This window comes from Chenopodium album, chromosome 21 (assembly GCF_948465745.1).
Source record: "Chenopodium album chromosome 21, dcCheAlbu1.1, whole genome shotgun sequence".
NCBI classification, from domain to species: domain Eukaryota; kingdom Viridiplantae; phylum Streptophyta; class Magnoliopsida; order Caryophyllales; family Amaranthaceae; genus Chenopodium; species Chenopodium album.
The window spans coordinates 38,700,509-38,719,691 of record NC_137854.1 but is presented as its reverse complement, the minus strand read 5'-3'; the positions used below and the strand labels follow the sequence as shown (position 1 = coordinate 38,719,691).

At 35.0% G+C, this 19,183-nt stretch overlaps 2 protein-coding genes across 4 annotated transcripts; both read right to left on the bottom strand.

The window, feature by feature from the left end:
* Window positions 1-303: 303 nt before the first annotated feature.
* On the bottom strand, window positions 304-4,721 carry LOC145602906 (glucose-6-phosphate 1-dehydrogenase, chloroplastic-like). Of its 2 annotated transcripts, none has more exons than XM_081659055.1 (10): window positions 4,223-4,721; window positions 3,663-3,892; window positions 3,457-3,551; window positions 3,232-3,346; window positions 2,259-2,464; window positions 2,021-2,170; window positions 1,811-1,931; window positions 1,503-1,732; window positions 1,203-1,403; window positions 304-881 (listed from the first exon to the last, which is right to left on the bottom strand). In XM_081659055.1, exons 1-10 carry the CDS (start codon window positions 4,428-4,430, stop codon window positions 632-634), a joined length of 1,806 nt encoding a protein of 601 aa, XP_081515181.1. In that variant the 5' UTR covers window positions 4,431-4,721; the 3' UTR covers window positions 304-631. The 2 variants fall into 2 exon arrangements, with proteins under 2 accessions (XP_081515181.1, XP_081515180.1); XM_081659054.1 differs by having other exon boundaries at window positions 3,663-3,898; window positions 4,223-4,717.
* A 1,588-nt stretch (window positions 4,722-6,309) lies between these two features.
* On the bottom strand, window positions 6,310-11,311 carry LOC145601698 (uncharacterized). Of its 2 annotated transcripts, XM_081657759.1 has the most exons (4): window positions 10,513-11,310; window positions 9,515-9,755; window positions 7,422-7,542; window positions 6,310-7,334 (listed from the first exon to the last, which is right to left on the bottom strand). In XM_081657759.1, the coding sequence occupies exons 1-4, from the start codon at window positions 11,079-11,081 to the stop codon at window positions 7,243-7,245; spliced, it is 1,023 nt and encodes a 340-aa protein (XP_081513885.1). In that variant the 5' UTR covers window positions 11,082-11,310; the 3' UTR covers window positions 6,310-7,242. The 2 variants fall into 2 exon arrangements, with proteins under 2 accessions (XP_081513885.1, XP_081513887.1); XM_081657761.1 differs by lacking the exon at window positions 6,310-7,334 and having other exon boundaries at window positions 7,480-7,567; window positions 10,513-11,311.
* Window positions 11,312-19,183: the final 7,872 nt, after the last annotated feature.

Here is a 19,183-nt window from a genome sequence, read left to right as displayed (position 1 = left end):
GACAAGTTACAGCATATAAGTAAGATGTAGCAAGAATTTTAGAGCAGGGATTTTCAGTGCCAAGAAATGATAAATCCATCTCAAAGAAGGGCTTTAAAAAGTAATCTCAAAGGCAATTTTGACATTCTTGACGACATAAACAGCCAAAACAGGTTCATTTTGAAGTTTTCTTGACTAAACAAGGGTGCATACATAGAAGAAAAACCCCGAGATTGATTATTTTGCTTAGCTAAGATAGGTTTATCATGATTTGTTCTCTGTTAGAGTGTTAGGGATATAGGGGCCAGACATATTCATTCACCGGATACTTGCAACATCTTCTTCATAAATCTAATTATTCTGCAACATACTAAAACGACAGTACAATATGCCAAGTTTCCAAAGGCTTTTGTACAACAAAGAATTGACCCAACTCCTAGTCTACCATTTATTTCACAATAATATCGTCCAACATGGACCAGAGAAAAGATAGACCAAAGGCTGATCGGAGGCTCCATCTCATAGAAGTGTCCATTCTTCTGTTTTACTATCCTATTTTGTCCAGCAAATTGTTCCCTCAAGCATTAGTGTATAAATAGTGATGTATTCTCAGCCAATTACCATTACAGCAATATAAAAAAGAATTGAAAACTCACTGCTCTAATCCAAGATCGCCCCATCGAACATTATATCTGGCAGCAAGATAGTGTGCCCCAACAGGACCCCTGCTTCCATAGGGATAATATTCAGGATTAACTTTCTTCTGCTCTAGCTCTTTCAGAAGCGGTGTGAAGAGCGCCCAAGCAGCATCAAGTTCATCACTGCGAATAAACAGCCTCCTTTCTCCTTCTACTGCATCAAGTAGAAGCCTCTCGTAGGCATCGGGAATCTCTTTTGCATACCTGCATCACAAAGGTCAAAGATTAGCCGTAAGTATTAGCTATTTCACAACATCAGTATCAGCGGTAAGCAAAGGTCAAATATTGACCTTAAGTATTAGCTATTTCACAACATCAGTATCAGCAGTAAGCAATCAGTTCCCAACTTTGGACTCTTAATTTACTGATGACCATATCAGAAATTAAGCAATAGCAAATGATTTTAATGCAGCTAGTGAGTTTGTGTTCCAAGAATTAAAAGTAATGTTATAAATATTACAATGTTTTCAAGATGCAAACAATTGTATCTCCAATGAATGTACTGAATGCAAGTGATTAATATACCTTGCAGCATAATGAAGATTGAGAGTGCTACGGTCTAATCTCATTCCCAAACCAGGAACCTTGTTATTGATCTTCAAATAAATAGCTTCGTCAGGTTGTACTCGGATAACAAGTTCATTTGTCGATTGATCAAGATTTGACCCAAAATTTTTGGCATACAAATTTCCAGGTACATGCCTGAATTGAACTCTGATCTCAGCGCTGAAAGAAGAAAACAATGAGTTTCCGTGAGTATTCAAAATATAAAAATAATAAAAAAATTATATATTGTTCACTGCACATATCAGACTGAACTAATACCTCCTGTTATGAAGTGCTTTTCCAGCCTTCATAAGGAAAGGCACCCCATCCCATCTTGCATTATCTATGAACAGGGCAGCTGCAGCAAATGTTGGGGTTAAGCTGTCTTTAGGTACAGTCTTGTCTTCTGTGTATCCTGAGTAAGTGACTCCTCCTCTAGTGTGACTTTTGTATTGTCCTATTACCACATCATCAAGTTGCAATGGCCTCATTGACCGAAGAACTTTTACCTATAAGAGGCCGAGAATTTAAACATAGTCAGACATGACTCAAAATTACAAGGCACCAAATAGCAAGTTTGAGCAAACCTTTTCATTTCTGATATCTTCTGCATCCAAGCTTACTGGAGTTTCCATGGCAAAAAGAGCCAAGATTTGTAGCAAATGGTTTTGCATTATGTCTCTAATTATACCATAATGATCAAAATACCTGAATTGCCACCAAAAGGAAGAAAATTGAGCACATGATAGCAAATGCAAAATGTATAAAAAAAAGGTCACTGAATAACAGATGAATACCCTCCACGTCCTTCAGTGCCGAAATCCTCAGAGAATATTAACTGAACATTTCTTATATACTGCCTTGACCATAAGGGTTCAAAGATAAGGTTGGAGAAGCGCAGAACGGATAAGTTTTCAACAAGTTCCTTCCCAAGATAATGATCTATCCTGTATGCAGAACAAGCAACAGGTCAGTCATTGAGTCATATGTGTTTTACTGTAAGAGCAGCACTAAGATCCAGTCAAAAACAATCACCTGAAAATCTGATCTTCATTCAAGTACTGCTTAAGTCCACTAGTCAAAGCGGCAGAGGACTCTGAGTCCCGACCAAAAGGTTTCTCTACAATGACCCGGGTCCACCCATTTGCAGAGGATGCTGATAAACTTGCACATCTCACAGCATCTATGAAGATATTTGGTGGAATTGACAAATAGAAGAGTCGATTAGCAATCCTCCCAGCCTACATTATATAAGGTATTGTGGTCAAAATAAAGGCTAAACATGTGATCTTCATGACAATAGTGTAGACAATCTTGACAAGGCTCTACACTATTATAAGTAAAATCTCTACAGAGACCTACTGCCATATGAAATTTTCAGGCTTTTAAATGACAGATCCAAATGTCAGTATCAGCACATCAATCCTTTTCATGTTTGGACACTACATTAACGATAAAATAGGTTCCATAAGTCATAAGATAAGATTAATATCAGAGCATGAGATATAAAACGATTCAACCACAATGTTTAGAATCTTAAGATATTCCAACCAGTGCTTGGTTTTTCTATGCAGCTCTTCCTAAGACATTCACAAAGCTGAAGTACATGAATCTAACCGGCACTGCTTGCATGACTGAACATATAATACATGTAATTATCAGTAACTTACATCATGCAGTCCCTAATATTTGTCAGTGTACACAATTATGCCCCTAAATTATCTACAGTATACTACAAGCAAAAGCAAACATCACATATAATCTATGAAATAAATCACTTTGAAATTTGAATCATGCTCAAATTATTTAGCAAGTTAACTTTGTCAAAAATTAAGATACAATGTGCCAGCAAGGGCAGCAACTAAGTCATCGACGAGGAGAGAAAACTACTCAATCTCATCAATCAGCATAACAAACAACAATTTAAAAGCCATGCTTACATTTGGATACAAAACCCTTTGAAAACTCAGCAATGTAAGGAATTATAGCACAACATAATAAGTGATACCTCATGTTGCCTGAGTTTCTTGTCTAGCTCCACAAAGTTTTCTGTAGAATCATACTGACCAGATTGGTAGAAACATCTCTTCAGAAACTCCTCCATCTTTTCACCACAGTTCTCCCTGACAATCGAAATTCAACTTAATAACTACGGTGTAAAACGAAAACGAGCAATATGACCCCTAAAACTCATAAGTGAAAAACAATAACAAACATGTATGGGATTTGGTACCTCTTGTCAATCCTGCAAGTAAGAGTCTTGCTAACCATAGTCCTAAGTTCATCATCAGTCATCTTACTCCTTGCATAACCAAATATAGTAAAGTGCTGCATAACCAAACATATTACATCACAAATCCTATACAAAACTTCTTATAACAAATATGATAAGATATGTCTGTATAATATATAGTCCAATAAAAATGATATGATGCATACCTTGGGCAAACAATCTTCATAATAAAGAGCAAAAAGTGCAGGAAATATCTTCTTCTTGGCTAGGTCTCCAGAGGCCCCAACAACAGTGATACTGACAGTTGACTCATCTTTGTTCACATCAAACTTAGACAAATCATTACTTTCCTGAGAAGATGTGGCTGATAATATCCCATCTTTCAATGTCTTTACTGATGTATCCTCACCTTCAACAGGAATTATTTTTGTGGCAACTGCACCTAACCAAAAATAAATACTTTTAAAAATCCTATTTTTAGCTAGTGCAAAAAAAGAATTGACATAAATATACACATATAAAAAAAAAAAACCATAATTTTATTCTTAAATAAACCCAAAAAAAATACAATCTAATGTTCTAATCTAAGAATCAAGTGCAAACATTTAAATTCAATTCCAACAAAAATATGAAATACCCTATTAAGAATTGGTGCTAAAAAATAATTTCATTGAAACCCAATCAACAATTAATGCTAAAACCATAAACTATAAAAACCCAATTAAGAATCAGTGCAAAAACCAAAAATTAAATTGAAGGAGCTAACCATCTTGCATAAGAACGGCGTTTGAATTAGAATTTGTTCTAATTTGTTGTTTAGATACAGAGATTTTCTGGGCAGATTGCTTAGAAATCGAAGAGATTTTGACCATTCCAAGAACCCCATGTCGTGATTTTGATGATGAAGAAGAAGAATATGATGAATAGAATGAAGAAGATGAAGATGCGCAATGAGATGAAGAAAAAGTTGCCATCTTTCTTTTACACTCTTTTTTTTCTTCACTTTTTTCAGGTTGAATATAACAAAATTGGGCTCAATAATTAGAAGTGGCGACTAAATTAAGGAATTTAATGTTGATAATTGAAGGGTATGAAGGGGCTTAAATGGCTACTTCGGAATCATCGAGAGGTAATAGTGTGAGACCCTTTGATGCACTCCAAGGGCTGCCTACCGACGATGGCTCAACTTGTGCACCCAACATAAGTTAAAAAAAAGAGGACAATTAGGATTTCTCTAGCCTTTAATCCATGTGCTAATCATCCTATGAGGATGTTAATAGGGTTTACTATGTGTTACCTAATTCTCTTTCCCCTTCCCTGGAGACTTGAGAGTATTAAATCGAAAATGGCGAGTTATACTAGCGAATTGGTGATTTTTGGCCCGTTGAACAAATTAGGTAGCGAATTGGGATTTGTGAACACATATAAAACCATATACTAGCTAATTAGGTTCCATTGGTTTAACAAGTTTCAAAAGTTCAAACAATTATAGTTTATTTACATATAAATATATAATGAATCAATCAGGAAATAAGAATTTCATTTGATTTGAAACTAGGTTTCGTACAAGTTTATGCAAACGTGAGTTACTACCTTCGTTACATATTATTTGCAACAATAAGACATTTTTCCTCTCTACATGTCAAATCGTTGCAAATAATATGTAACAGAGGTAGTATTTTTCATAAAAGTATACGAATTTGGGTTTCAAATCAAAGAAAACTTGATACATAATAGATGTATCAAAAACTTAATATTACGTGATGAATATGTAAGTGGCATGTTTCACGTGTCATGCGTCATTTAATTAGTTTTGACAAATTTGTATGAAATTTGGTTTCAAATTAAACAAACCATAGTACGTGATGGTCATGTTAAATATCTAATATTATGTGATGGACGTGTAAATGTCTCCTCACCCGTTGTATATATGTCATGTGTCAATTAAGAAGTTTTAACAATATTATGCAAAGCATGGAAGCATATCATTCTTACATTAAATCCTCTCCCCCTCTCGCCCACACAAGTAGCAACCTAATTTAAATTGAAATTTGATGGTTTGAGGGTATTGCTTGAGGAATATCCTCAAGATATCCGTTGCTATGTAATGGCTGATTTGGATGCTTTGACACCTTAATAAAGTTGTTGTGTGTTTTTTTGTCAAAAAATTTAAACTGAAATTCTTAGCATGATTAAATTTTGGTAAACTCACACGTAATAAGATTCACAACTTAAACACAAACGAACATCCAACTTGATTTCATAACACCCACTATCTCAATGTAATCACAAAAATTTGATTTTAATGTACTTCCTCCGTTTCTTTTTACTTGCAACACACCTTGGCACGCAGTTTTAGAAGATGATTAGTGAAGATAAACGAGCGATTTTATCAATATAATTTTAACACGAAGATTAGAATAGGGTTAAGTATAATTTGTAAAAAAATATTTTAAATAATTTCCGTTTACATCATATAAACTCGACCTCAAAAGTCAAAACACGTGCCACAAACTGTGTTGCAAGTAGAAAGAAACGGAGGAAGTATATCAATACCTATTTATGACTATCAACATATATTTAGCTTTTTGTAATCAATATTAAGACAAGATTTTATTTTTTTTTCAAAAAAAATCTTCATATATGCTAAAACAATTTTTTTTTAAAAAAAATTAATACCAAGAAAACTTATAGTTAAATAATTGAATTTCCTAAAAAAAAGTAAATAATTAAATAATGCAATAATCAAATTAATGGCATGGGTGAAGCATGACATTTCATACATAAATCAAATGAAAACCAAAGCATAAATCATCAATTAAATTGACTGTACTGTATTGCCTTTACAGTTAAAAATGACGGAATATGACCTTAAATTGACCAAATGATTAACCAAAAAATCTCAATAGAATTGACCTGAACAATTACAAATGTTTCTTACACAAGGATTGCTTACATCATTGACTTTAAACACTAAAATTTGATTAAGCCAGGCTCCTTTACATATCAACATCACCAAAAGAGGCTGCCATAAAACCTGAGCACTTTTGAAATGAGCTTTTGGTGGTCAAGTTTGACAACTTCTTGGTTAACAAATCCAACCTTTTCATCATAACAACCAAGATGGGTGACCATGACAATTTCATCGCCATCCTTTCTATATCAACTGATAAATTTCTTCCAAGACAATATACTTCATCGTAAGAACGAGGAAGGGTGATCATGAAAACTTCCATCGAGACATCATTTTGTATCGACTGATAAGTTTCACCCCTCAAACAATAAATTTCAGTAAGCCAAAATTTATTGGAGATTTCCATCTCTTAAACAAAATTTCTGCGCCATAAAAGAAATGGAGTTCAGCTCCTTTACACAAGGATTGTGTATCTCATTCGAGTCACAAAATTACAAGAGTTTTGCCTCAATGGGAAGGAACAAACATACAAAAAAATTGAACCACAACAAACTCAATGAAGTAAAACGAACACCCCTCCCTAAAACAATTACATTTTTCATGGGATGGGGTTTACTCAAGTGCATAGAGCCCAACACGGTGCAAAAATCAGCCTCAGAACTCAGAACTGACTGAATCTCATGTCTTGATTGCAAAAGAATCGGATAGAAACTATCCCCGGATAACAAAAATTTCTCACTCTACAGCCTACCAAAAGAATGGGCGGGTACTAATCTACTGCTATCGTTCTGGGAGGAAATATTGAGAGCTGGTGCTGCTTCTCCTAGTCCAACCTCTACCACAAAACTGCTTACCTAACATAATATTACTTCTCACAGTACAAAACCAACCTTCTCCTGTGAGACGGGGGAAGAAGGATGGGCAATCAAGGGCTCGTAGTGATCAGCTCCAGCACCACACCAACCTGTGTTGAACAATACAGTGTATGAAGCAACTTTTCTTGAATTATAAAATAAACAAATAGAGAAAATTAGCAACACTAATCTGTTACCTGTCCCTTTCATGAAGAGGAAGAGTGGAGGTCCAGTAATTTCACCACCTCTTGGACGGTGTGGAAGGAAGAATACACAGTTGTCTTCATCAACCATAGCATCTGATCCATGAGCTTGCACCTACAACAAAGAAGTAAATTGCAAGCTTTGAATGAGCAAGCAGGCACTAGATGTGAGAAAATAAAGGGAAAATGCAAATCATACTAGCTGCAAACAGTCAAACCTTAAGCAGTCAAGTTCATATGCACCCTGAACACAAACATGGTATTAGTGTTCAAGCAATTGTCATATTTTATTACCGCCACAAGCTATTTGTATATCTATAGAAAGTATGACTATTATTCCAAATGGAAAGAGTAGATGATTAATAAAAAGGTATCAGTGTTCAGTGACAGTTCCGTAGCTGTGTGAGCTACAACATAATAGATTACACTTTGCAAATGCAACAGCTGGTTGAAGCAATTCCAACTTTTAGCCTTTTGGGGAGGAATCAAGCTAATAATTCTGAAGGCAAGAATACAATTTCAAGCCAATGCATCAACTAAACAGTAATCATTGATGTTAACTAGGTTCTTTGATGCTCATGTGTAAGTGTAACTATAAAACTGGGTTCTGAGTCTTCTGACTTTGCATGAAATTAAAAAATAAAAAAGGTGACATGACCTTTCTACCTCCTTTATGATTCCCATATATTGGGTATGTTGAAAACAGGGCCACACCTAACATGGAATTTACCAATATACACAACCTCAAATTGGATGAACTTTATTGATTTCCTTTGCTAAAGTTTTCTCAAACATTTATGTTTTCTTACTCACACGTTTTTTACCACTCCTTAAAAATTTATTGAATTAAATTCTTGGTTCTCTTTTAATCTCTCTAAATATTTACTTGGAGGCTCTTTCTTTTTCTCATTTTACACACGCCTTTTTTCAAACACTTACAACTAATTATCTTGTTATGTCCCTTTCTCTATATTGGTCCTTACGACGATTCGTGTTACCCGATCCCAAATCTTTTTGGGAGTAAGGTTTCATTGTTGTTGTTGTTGTTGTTGTTGTTGTTGTTGTTGTTGTTGTACAGCCTCAAATTGGGACACCTATACTAACTACTACTAAAAGATGAAGTTCACCAAGATTACCAAAATGCAAGCATAAGCATAAGCATAACGTGGAAATAAGACAGATGAGAATTCACCAAGATTACTAATATTGCAAGCATAAGCATAACATGGAAATGCAACACAACATTCTCCCCAAAAATCACAAGTGAGGTGGGGATCAAGTTAACATTTGTAAGCAGGAGTGAGCAAGCATAGGCTTTCCAGCTTTAAAAGGGGCCTTTTATACTGTCTAAGGGATATGTCACAGCAGCAGGAGTTTAAAAAAAATAAAAATATTATTAATATAATTGTAATATGATGAAGGGTATTTGGATTTAACGGCAATGTATATCTTTTTCCCAGGCGGTAGCCAAACTTCTTCATTCCCATAAATGCTTGGAAGAGAATCTATAGAAGCAAAATATATGAGCACATCAAAACAGGCAATTGCCCTCTAGCATAACAATAGTGCTGATTTTTGTACAAGCATCATAAAACAGGACAATCTCCAATTAAACCATAAACAATTTATAAAACATTAAACAAGGGACAGATGGAGAAGGTAAGAGGAATTATCTCAAAGTATGTGCAATTTGACTCCTAGTAATAATTCATCGAATCCAAATTGGCATTCATCTAGACAAGAACAGATTTTCTGGGAGCATCAATACACAAAAAGGTTATGAGTCTTATGACCCTCCTTCAGCATATATGCATCATAATATTAAACTATAGTTTAAATCCTGTAATCAACAGGATAAATTTTCAATCACACTATGAAAACCAAAGCAAGTCAACATCTATAAGCAATTATTTGATTTGACTCCATCATTTCATGTAAAAACCACATTATTTGGTTGGTAGGGGGTAGGTGGAAGGGAAAAGGAAAGTGATTTGCTACGAGGGCAATTGAAACCAATTATTGAATGATTAACAAAATGAGTGATCAATAATAAGCTTCACAACAGATTCAAGGAATCATAATCTTACCACAAAAATTTCTCTCTTGAACTCTGTTGAAAGGCACTCGATGGCAATATCATCCCCGAAGGCGGCTGCACGACCTTCTCTATTTTCATCTACAGTCAATAAACCCTCCTCAGTATATTGCAATGTGATGATATCATACTCATCATCAGGAGAACCAGAGATAGACATGTATTTGGCCCAACTCGGACCGTCGTCCACTGCAATACACCTCTCTTTGTAAATAGATTCTGCCGCCGTTTCTCTTCAATAAAAAAAACAAACACCAATACAACCCCATAAAGACAGGCAACAAGCTTTTGTCCAGCCAAAATGGCTACAAAACTACAGCTAATGTAACTCAAATATTCTGCACAACTTTGAATACAAAACAATTTGGCCTTCAAATCAAACACCAAATGAAGAAGCAGCTTATAGTCCTACTCTCTACAGCAATCAACATAACATAAAGCTTCTTTTTACAGTACATATTACCACCAATAATTATGTAAACTGGCATGTAATATTCGATTCTTTTTTAAAAAATTTGATGAAATCGCTTCAATTTTTTTACAAATAGGAGGAAAATTAATGACAAAACTAACATTTTTTTTTATGAAATCGCTTCATTTGTTATTTAGAAAATTCGTTTATAAAAAATTAAATAAATAAAATCCTAGTGAACAGATCTAAGATTTAAAAAAAAAAAAAAAAATGATTAAATGAAGAAACAGGAAAATGAAAAAATTATCCCAAAAAAAAACTTAGAAAATTTTTATTACCGTTGATTAATTTTAAAAAAAAGATTATTACCGTTGCGTGCAAATTCCAAATGAACAGATCCACATAAATTATTTTTTTTTTAAAAAAAAAACAGAAAAATAAAATCAATTACAGCATGCAAAAGTCAACATCAAGGGAGCTCAAAAAACCCAGAAAATCAATCACAAATTCCAATCAACTAATCCCAAATTAATCGACAAACAATCTAATTAATCAATTTCTTTAATAAAAAAAATTACCTAAGCATGCCAATATTGAGGAGTTCAAGAATAGCATCATCCAAGATCTGCCGATCAGATTTCTTCGCCAACAATTTAACTTCTTGAACAATATGAATCCCCCACCCAAATTTAAGATCAGGCGAATACAAATTCTTAATCACAATCTCCACTTTTTCTCTCTCCTCTTTTTCCGCCGATTCAAAATCTTGTTCAAATCTCTTCACCGTTCTCCTCCTCAACTCTTTGGCCCCACCACACTCCCCTTCTCGAAGACCCCACATCGCCGCCTTCTCCGCCGCCGAGAATAGACAGTTCCCGTCGGCGTCAACATCGCCGCCGTGACTCAGCCGGAAAACCACCGGAGGTAGGCTTTTGTCTTCTGGATGCTTCCACAGAACACCCTTTGCCTGCAACCTAGAAAGACTCTTCCTTTGTTGATCTTCTAACCCTGTGACGTCATCCCATGACGTCGATGGAAAATCAACGGCTGTGGTTGTAGCTGGTGGGTCCCTCCAAGTGATCAACGGTGGAGTTTGCGGTGGTAATGTATCCGTTACGGTGGCGGTGTCGCAGAGTAGCTTCCCCATTATTTAATTATTATTTTAATTTTTTATTTTTGGAATTTTTTTGGGAGGAGAGAGAAAGGGGGGGAGAAGCTAAAGGGGGGTTAGGGTTAACGGATAGATCAGGGAAGGCGGGAGAAGGAGGAGAGGACACGTGGAGGGATCAAGGGTGGGAAAGAGGCGTTGAAGAGAGAGAAAGAAATGTAAGAGAGAGAAAGAAAGAAGTGAACGTAAACGGCGCGAATGTTAAATTTGGGGAGGAGTTATATGGAGTGAGTGAGAATGCTAGATGGGGATCTATTACAACTTTTTGACACGTGGTTGGTGGTTATTGGACTCTTTTGTCTAACGTTCTGGGTTCTTTTCGAGGTTTTTGACTCTTACTATTACATTATTACCTGGATTAATGTAGTACTGTACGTATTACAAATTTATTAAATTGCTATATACAGTATACTACTTCGTATTATTCAAGTACTCCCTCCATTACATATTACTCGTAACTAGGGTGCTAATTGGGTGAGCCGAACACGAATTATGGTCAATCGGTTCGTGATCGTTTAAATTTGTTCGAATTCAAACCGAGTTCAAGCCTTAAAATTTGAACTTTGACTGAGCCGTGCTTTAACTAAGCGTTGATCGAGCCGAACTCGAACCTTAATTTATTATTATCCCTAGTTTACTTGTCTTCTTTATTGTTCCTTATTAAATTTTTATTTTACAACGAGTCTATTTTTGTAATAATGAAAATACTAACTTATTATTGTGTAATATATATTGATAAATATATTTATATTTATATACATGATTTTTAAATGGAAAAAAAATAATCGAGCTTGTTCACAAACTTTTTGAGTCGAGCTTGGCATAACTCAGCTTGGCTCATTAAGGTCTCGAGCCGAACTCAAACCCGAGTCGCCACCACGAATTGAGCTCGAATAGTTCACCAATAGCTCAGTTTCATCATCACCCCTCACAACAATTATTAAAAATGGCCGTTATATTACTCGCAACAATTTTTTTCCTTTTATAATAAGTTTTTATATGTGATTTTACAAAATTAACCTTACTTTTTTTAAAAAGTACCCTAGTTAAACTAGGGATTTTAACTTATTAATTTAAACTCTTACATTGATTACTTAATTATTTCCACCAAATCAACATAAGCTAGCCACTTCATTTAACAAAATAAAATATGCTTTCAACAAGATTTGAACTCATAACCTCCAATATATATAGGTAATACTTTTACCATCTCAACCAATTATTATTAATGTTTAAAGTTTCACATAATATTATAATATTCCTTTCATTTATTAAGTAAATTAGAGGTAATATAATTCATTTATTTTTCACAAGATTAAAATATAAATACACATGAGGTAATATAATCCAAGGCAATGCCCAAATCACTACACACACTAACTACACAAATAGTCCAACATGATTGTTAAATTAAAGCAGGAAGTACACAAATTACCAACGCGTGGCATTGCCCGGGATACACACTAGTTAAATATTAGAACCAGCATCTCTAAATTCTCCTCATGGTTGATCAAGTTATTTTATATATATATATATATATATATATATATATATATATATATATATATATATATATATATATATATAGGGAGAGGCTCATGTGAGAACACCTCTCTTATGTGAGAAAACTTTATATGTGAGAACACATCTATGTTCTAATATATTAAGGTAGATGTTCTGAAAATAAATTAAACCCATCATCTTCAACCTCAACATTCTCTCTCCTCTCCTCACCAACACTATCCAATCTCTAGTTCCTCCACCACCACCACCACTTGTTCCATAGCCTTTATGCCGTCACCTCCACCACCATCACTCTTTCTCTTCCCTCCGACATCATGACCAACACTCTCTCTCCTCTCCACGACGACCACCATTACCATATGCTCAAGAATTTCCATGTGTTTTGTATCAACTTTTGAACAATTGTAGTCAAGAATTCAAGTTGTGAAGCTTAATCAAAGGTAAACCAAGCTTAATTGAAAGTTTAATATGTGAAATCAAAATTTTTTCATCCAAATCAATCAAATTGGGCAAATTATAGAGTTAAAAATTTCAAGGAATTTTAATTGAATATAAGAAACTAAACAACAATTCATATATTTTTGTTACCTTGGAAATCAAGAATAAACTGATTTCGAATCAATTCGTTGTAAAAGTCGAATTTCAATTCATGTTCTATATTAACGAATTGTGTTCTAAAAGTTTAAGTATGTTCTAAAAACTGTTACATATGTTCTAAAATATGTTGCATATGTTCTAAAAAGTATTGCATACATGTTCAGATTTGTTTTTTAGTTCAAGGTCTTAAAATTTGAGTATCATGTTCCAATTAAAACTATATTTTGAAAAACTAAGTTTATTCTTCTAAGAAGTATTACATAAGTTAAGAATCATTGAGTGTAGACTCTAAATTTCCAGGCATTTTGTTCAAATGCTATGCTACAGAAAGTTAAGTATGGTGTTCTAAATATTTACTCACATGTTCTGATTCTTAAATCAGATGTTTTAATTATTACTCACATAGATGTTCTAAACTATTACTCATATGTTCTAAATTTTAATTTGAGACACATGTTCTAAATTTTTACTCGTATGTTCTAAATTTTTACTCACATGTTCTAAATTTAAAATCAGTTCTCATATAAGTATGAATTCTCACATATGAGTCTATTCTCACCGGATCCCTCCCCTATATATATATATATATATATATAAAGGAAATGGCCTATTGTGTAATTTAGAAATTTGAGATTTGATTAGCTTTATAGCTTCTATGGTTTAGCAAGTTATAATGGACTAGTAGATACGAAGTGTTTCTTTTAGGTAATACCAATGATCTAGAATTAAAATTGTCCTTTGTGGTGTCGTCATTTAGTTTGACATTTTAAATTTTAATTGGGATTCGTCAATTTGCTTTCTATTTATTTAATAATCTTAGATTTTTGGTTTTTATCTCTGTTTAGATGCGTTCTCCACGTGATTTATGTATCCTTCAATTTCAGGTGTACATATCATCAAATAATTCTACCCCGTGGATTTATGGTGTTACCTTTTTTGATAATTTTTGGGTTATGTTTATATGGGCTGATTTTATAGTAAGATTTTCCAAGTTAAATGTAGATAGGATTACAGTTTAATTTGAACTATAGATATATGCAAATTATAGATGATGATCTTATAATTAACAAGACGAAGACAAAGGGTTAGGAAGAAATTGAAAGGCACGAATTTGAATTGGCCTCTTGAAATTTGGGTTGGTGATTCTAAGAAAGTAAAAGACACAAAGATCCTTTCCAGAGTTGCGGACTCCTAATTAATAAAAAAAATCACTTAATTACAACCTTAAGTATGACCAAGTTAAACAAATAAACCATTTTAGGAAAACAATTATCTTTGCTAACAAATGATTTGAGGAACAACGAGTTGGAAAAGTATCTGCTACAAGTGGATGGAGGCACACAATTGGAATGTGCCTTTTGAGTTTTGACTACTCTTTGTATCATAATGTTCTAGGCTTCAACCAGCCTAGTCCAACGAAAGTGACCAAACACATGAGATTTTTTTTTTTAATTATACTCTAAAATTTGAATAGCTTTGTTACTCATCTTGGTCAGAAACAGGGTGGGAGATATGGTTGTCACTCTAACCAAGCCAAGGCTGGAGCCAAAGAAGCACATGAGGCAATCTCCGAATTTCGCATGAAAATGAATGAGTCTCTATTAGATGAGTTGGAAGTGCTTGATGATGAATGCTTGAAAAATAAGCCTATCATCAGTTTGAATGGCCCGGGCTAGGCCAAGCTATCCATAACCCAGCCCGGCCCGTTTCAGGTTAGCCTCGACCAGGCCTGGCACGTTGTCTAGGCCTTGCCCCCACTTTAAGATCAACTCCATCATCGTCGGCAATATGTAGCCACTAATGCCTACCTTTATGAATCCACTAACAAACATAACTTATATAATATAGCACATACTAAATCCGCTAATTAGTTTACTTAGGTATTAAACCTAAGGATGGGCATGGGTCGTGCCGGCACGGGCCCGGCCCGTTCGCCGGCACGGCACGGCAAGGCGGCCCACCTGTGGGCCGTGCCGTGAACAAAAATCTGGGAATCGGCACGGGCACGACACGAGGCACGGTGGCCGGCACGCAGGTTGGCACGCCGGCACGGCACGACACGTGGCACGGCCTGGCACGACACTAAGAATTTAATTTTATTATATGTATTGTTGTTTTTTGCTTAATTAATAAAATTATTTACATAAATTTAAACATAATTGGATAAATAATTTATAAAACCTTAATTAAAATAAAGTTGTTCAAAACAAAATATATTAACATTAACATAAACATAAATTAATAACATTATTTATATAAAATTAAGTTGTACTAAAAAAATGCCTGGCACGGCACGACACGCCAGGCACGTGGGCCGTGCCGTGCCATGGGTTGGGGTGTGCCAAATTTAGGCACGGCACGGCACGGCACGGCCAGGCACGGCGCGGCACGGCCCATTGCCAATCTTTAATTAAACCCAATAATTTACTAAGAAATAGCAACACAAACCAATTTCAAGAATTTAATTAGAACTCGAATTGAACCCTAAACATCATAAATTAATTAATTACGATGAATTCTAGCTAGGTTGTTGATTTTACCCAAAACAGTTACACAGATCTAGAAATATAATGCATGGTACAACAATTTAAAGTTACTAATTAGTCTTAGCTTTTGATCCAAGCATAGGGCCGGAAAGATCGATAAACTAGTTCGTAAAAAACATTTAATTTGTTTCATGAACATTAAAAATCCTTGCACTACTATTATTTGATTCTACTAGTTTCTAAATTAATTATTTCACCTTTTGTACATTGCCTGCTCCCCCTCCTCCGGAATCCTTGACCCGCCTGAATTTGATCCGCGCTTGAAGTTGCAGTCCCGGGCAGTTTAGTTCTCGGTGGAAGGTAACATTGATAGGGATGTCCTTATTAAGTTGAAAGACGGCGGTTCCGACGATCTCTTTGCGGAGAATCGATCGGCACCAGAGAAAAGATTATTAATTTGAACTTAGACTCAGGGTCGGATAGTTTGTCGTTGGGAATAAAGAAGAGGAACTTGTAGTTTCCAACTGCATTCTCGTCAAGACGTTTGAAGCAAGTCCAAGTCCAACTCCAAGTCCAACTCCGCTCAATCCAGCCACCGACGAGTATTGGTTCCGAGTCATGCCTCAACTTCCTGACCGGGGATCTACGTTCAACTCCAACATCCACCACGTCCCCTCTCTCTCTGTCTTGCTTGATAATAACCCCATCGATCAATAAACCTTTTTTTTTTACTTACTACAATTCCGAATACTCGTCTCTTTCGCCCTAGAAAATAAACAATACGTATTGTTCTGTATTTATAGCTGTAGCCTGTAGGCCCAGTCGGCTTACATAGTGCGGAGTATATAACAATTTTTGATGTGGGATATTTAAGTTAATATTGTAGTTATTACCTTTTTGGAGAACTCAGATTTCCAATAGGCAAGATCGTCATCCAACGTTAATCCTACACTCTGCAGAAAAGAAAAAAAAAAAAATATTGAGATATGATAGTATATTAGTTTGATATGATAGAATATTTCCATATAATATCTTTTCTAATTTAGTTATTTTCCTAAGATCTTAAGATATCTTGTGATACTAGGATTAGGATTTGTATCTCCTATATATTTCCCAATGTAATGAATGAGAAGGCAAACAATTCTACTCTAATTATTTTCGATTTTCTCTATAATTTATCATGGTATCAGAGTCAGGTCCACGGTCTCACGATTGGGGCCTTAATGGCTAAGGTATACTGGGCCAAACACTATGGACAGCTCACATGTGAGGGGGAGTGTTGAGCCCATGAACAACCCACATGTGAGCATTCTTCTTGTCCCATTCTAAAAAAACACTAAACACTAAAAAGAGGGAGTGTAGTGGTAATGAAATCCCACATTGAAAGAATTCAAGAGTTACCACCACAATACAAGGCTAAGGGGCTACACCCCTCATTGCCATATGGTTTTGAGGTGGAACCTCCTTGGTCTTGTAAAGTGGTGGACTTGCACTCTCCTGTGACGGGTGCGGTCCAAACCCGTATTTAACATGGTATCAGAGCAGGTTGAATTTTTTTTTTTTGCCTATAGTGGGGTTCATACACAATTACATGATAAACAGACAATTCCAAACAATTTGTTGATACATTATCTTAAACTCGGTTATGTGTGAGTTTTATTTCATTAAATATATATATATATATATATATATATATATATATATATATATATATATATATAAGAAGAAAAAAAAAACATTTGTCAAATAAAACCAACAATGTACTAGCATACGTTATTAAATTAAAACATCCCTTAGTTGGAAAATCATAACTCATCTTTAGGAGCAAGTAAAGATGTTACATCACCAAAGTCACAGCCCTATTGGACAAAATTCTTTATGCAAAAAGCTAACATAATCATTAGAGGCAGAAAGGTTTTGAAAGAATGACATTTGATGTCATAATCTTCAGCAAGAAAAGGTTGGGAAATGAATACTGTGAAAGATGTTTACTTCAGAAAATGCGTACCTTGAGAAATAGACCTAATTGCATCCTGCCTCCATACTTGAGGTGATGGTCTTCCCTTAGCTGCCCAAAACACAAGTGAATATTGTCAAACATGAAAAGTGTAATATATTATGAAAATGCATATACAAGTACAATTAGAGAATAATTTAGTGCAATATAAGTAGCTAGCTGATTAGACAGTAAATTTTCCAACCTTTTCAAATAGGTGGCGCATCCAGAAGGGAAATGAACCATTTGCTACTCGATCAATGTCTTTCAGTGAATCTCTGCAAACTCCTTTGCCTGCTCAAGCAGCAAGACTCTCTCAAATTTCAGTTGTAAGAAGCTGCAGGTGTACGTCTTGAGTAAAAAGAGATTATTCCGGAGACAACAAGCACAAAGATCCATAACTGACAGATTCAAGATTCTTCACCACATGGCTCGTTACTTACCGGAGTCAACCTATTCTTTTCCTTTTCACTGATCATAGAGGTCCAATTTCTGTATCAACCTATTCTTTTCCTTTTCACAGAAATTGGACCTATTCTTTTCCTTTTCACAGAATAGGTTCTGCAAAAAGTATGAAGTGGACCTCTATCAGTTTTGCTTCTCCTCTTTTCTCTTTATGTGATCAGATTCTGAGAAAAACACTGAAACTTTCCAAAAAGAAAAAGGGAAAAATTAAATATACAGAGACCAAATCAAAGAGAAAGTCTAGAGATGACAAATTTCTTTTCATCCAATATATGTTAATCATAAATCAGAAGCTTCATCTCGTTTCAAATACCTATTTACGATATTTGACACTACAACGACGCTTAGGACACTTGATACTTTTTGCAGAACAAACATATGCTTTTCATGAAATAGATGAGTCTGAAACCTGAAATCTATGTCCTGCACTAGCTGTGTAGTTTTAGTCTTTCAGATATACAAAAATAGATGAGTCTGAAACCTGAAATCTATGTCATGCACTAATTGTGTAGTTTTAGTCTTTCAGATATACAGCTCGCGGCTGGTCTCAATTCCACAAGATCAATCCCTATTCACGGTAAACTTGTAGCCAGTTCACCCTGACATTTGTTGTTCTTGCAGGCAGCAGTATGTATACAACTTTACGAGGCCATGTGCGTGAATTCTATGCAGGAGTGTTGCAACCCATAATGCCCACGAAAATGTGAATCACCTATTTACTCACAGGCAGCGGTTTATATAAATTCTGTTTCTAGAAAATGATGTGCCAAGGAGTCAAGGACGCTGCCCAGCTAGAAAAATGTCTTAAAACATAGTTTAAGGGTAAATGGACTTGAACAATACTAGTGGACATTGTTCCCAATCATGAACATTTTGTTAAAGGTTTTTACCATTAAATTTTCCAATCAATTAGAATGTAAAAGACTCAAACACGGTTGAAATCCAAGATTTAGATTTCATGATTAGATCAACAAACTGAAACAAGTAAAGTATAGCAAGAAATTCACTCTTTT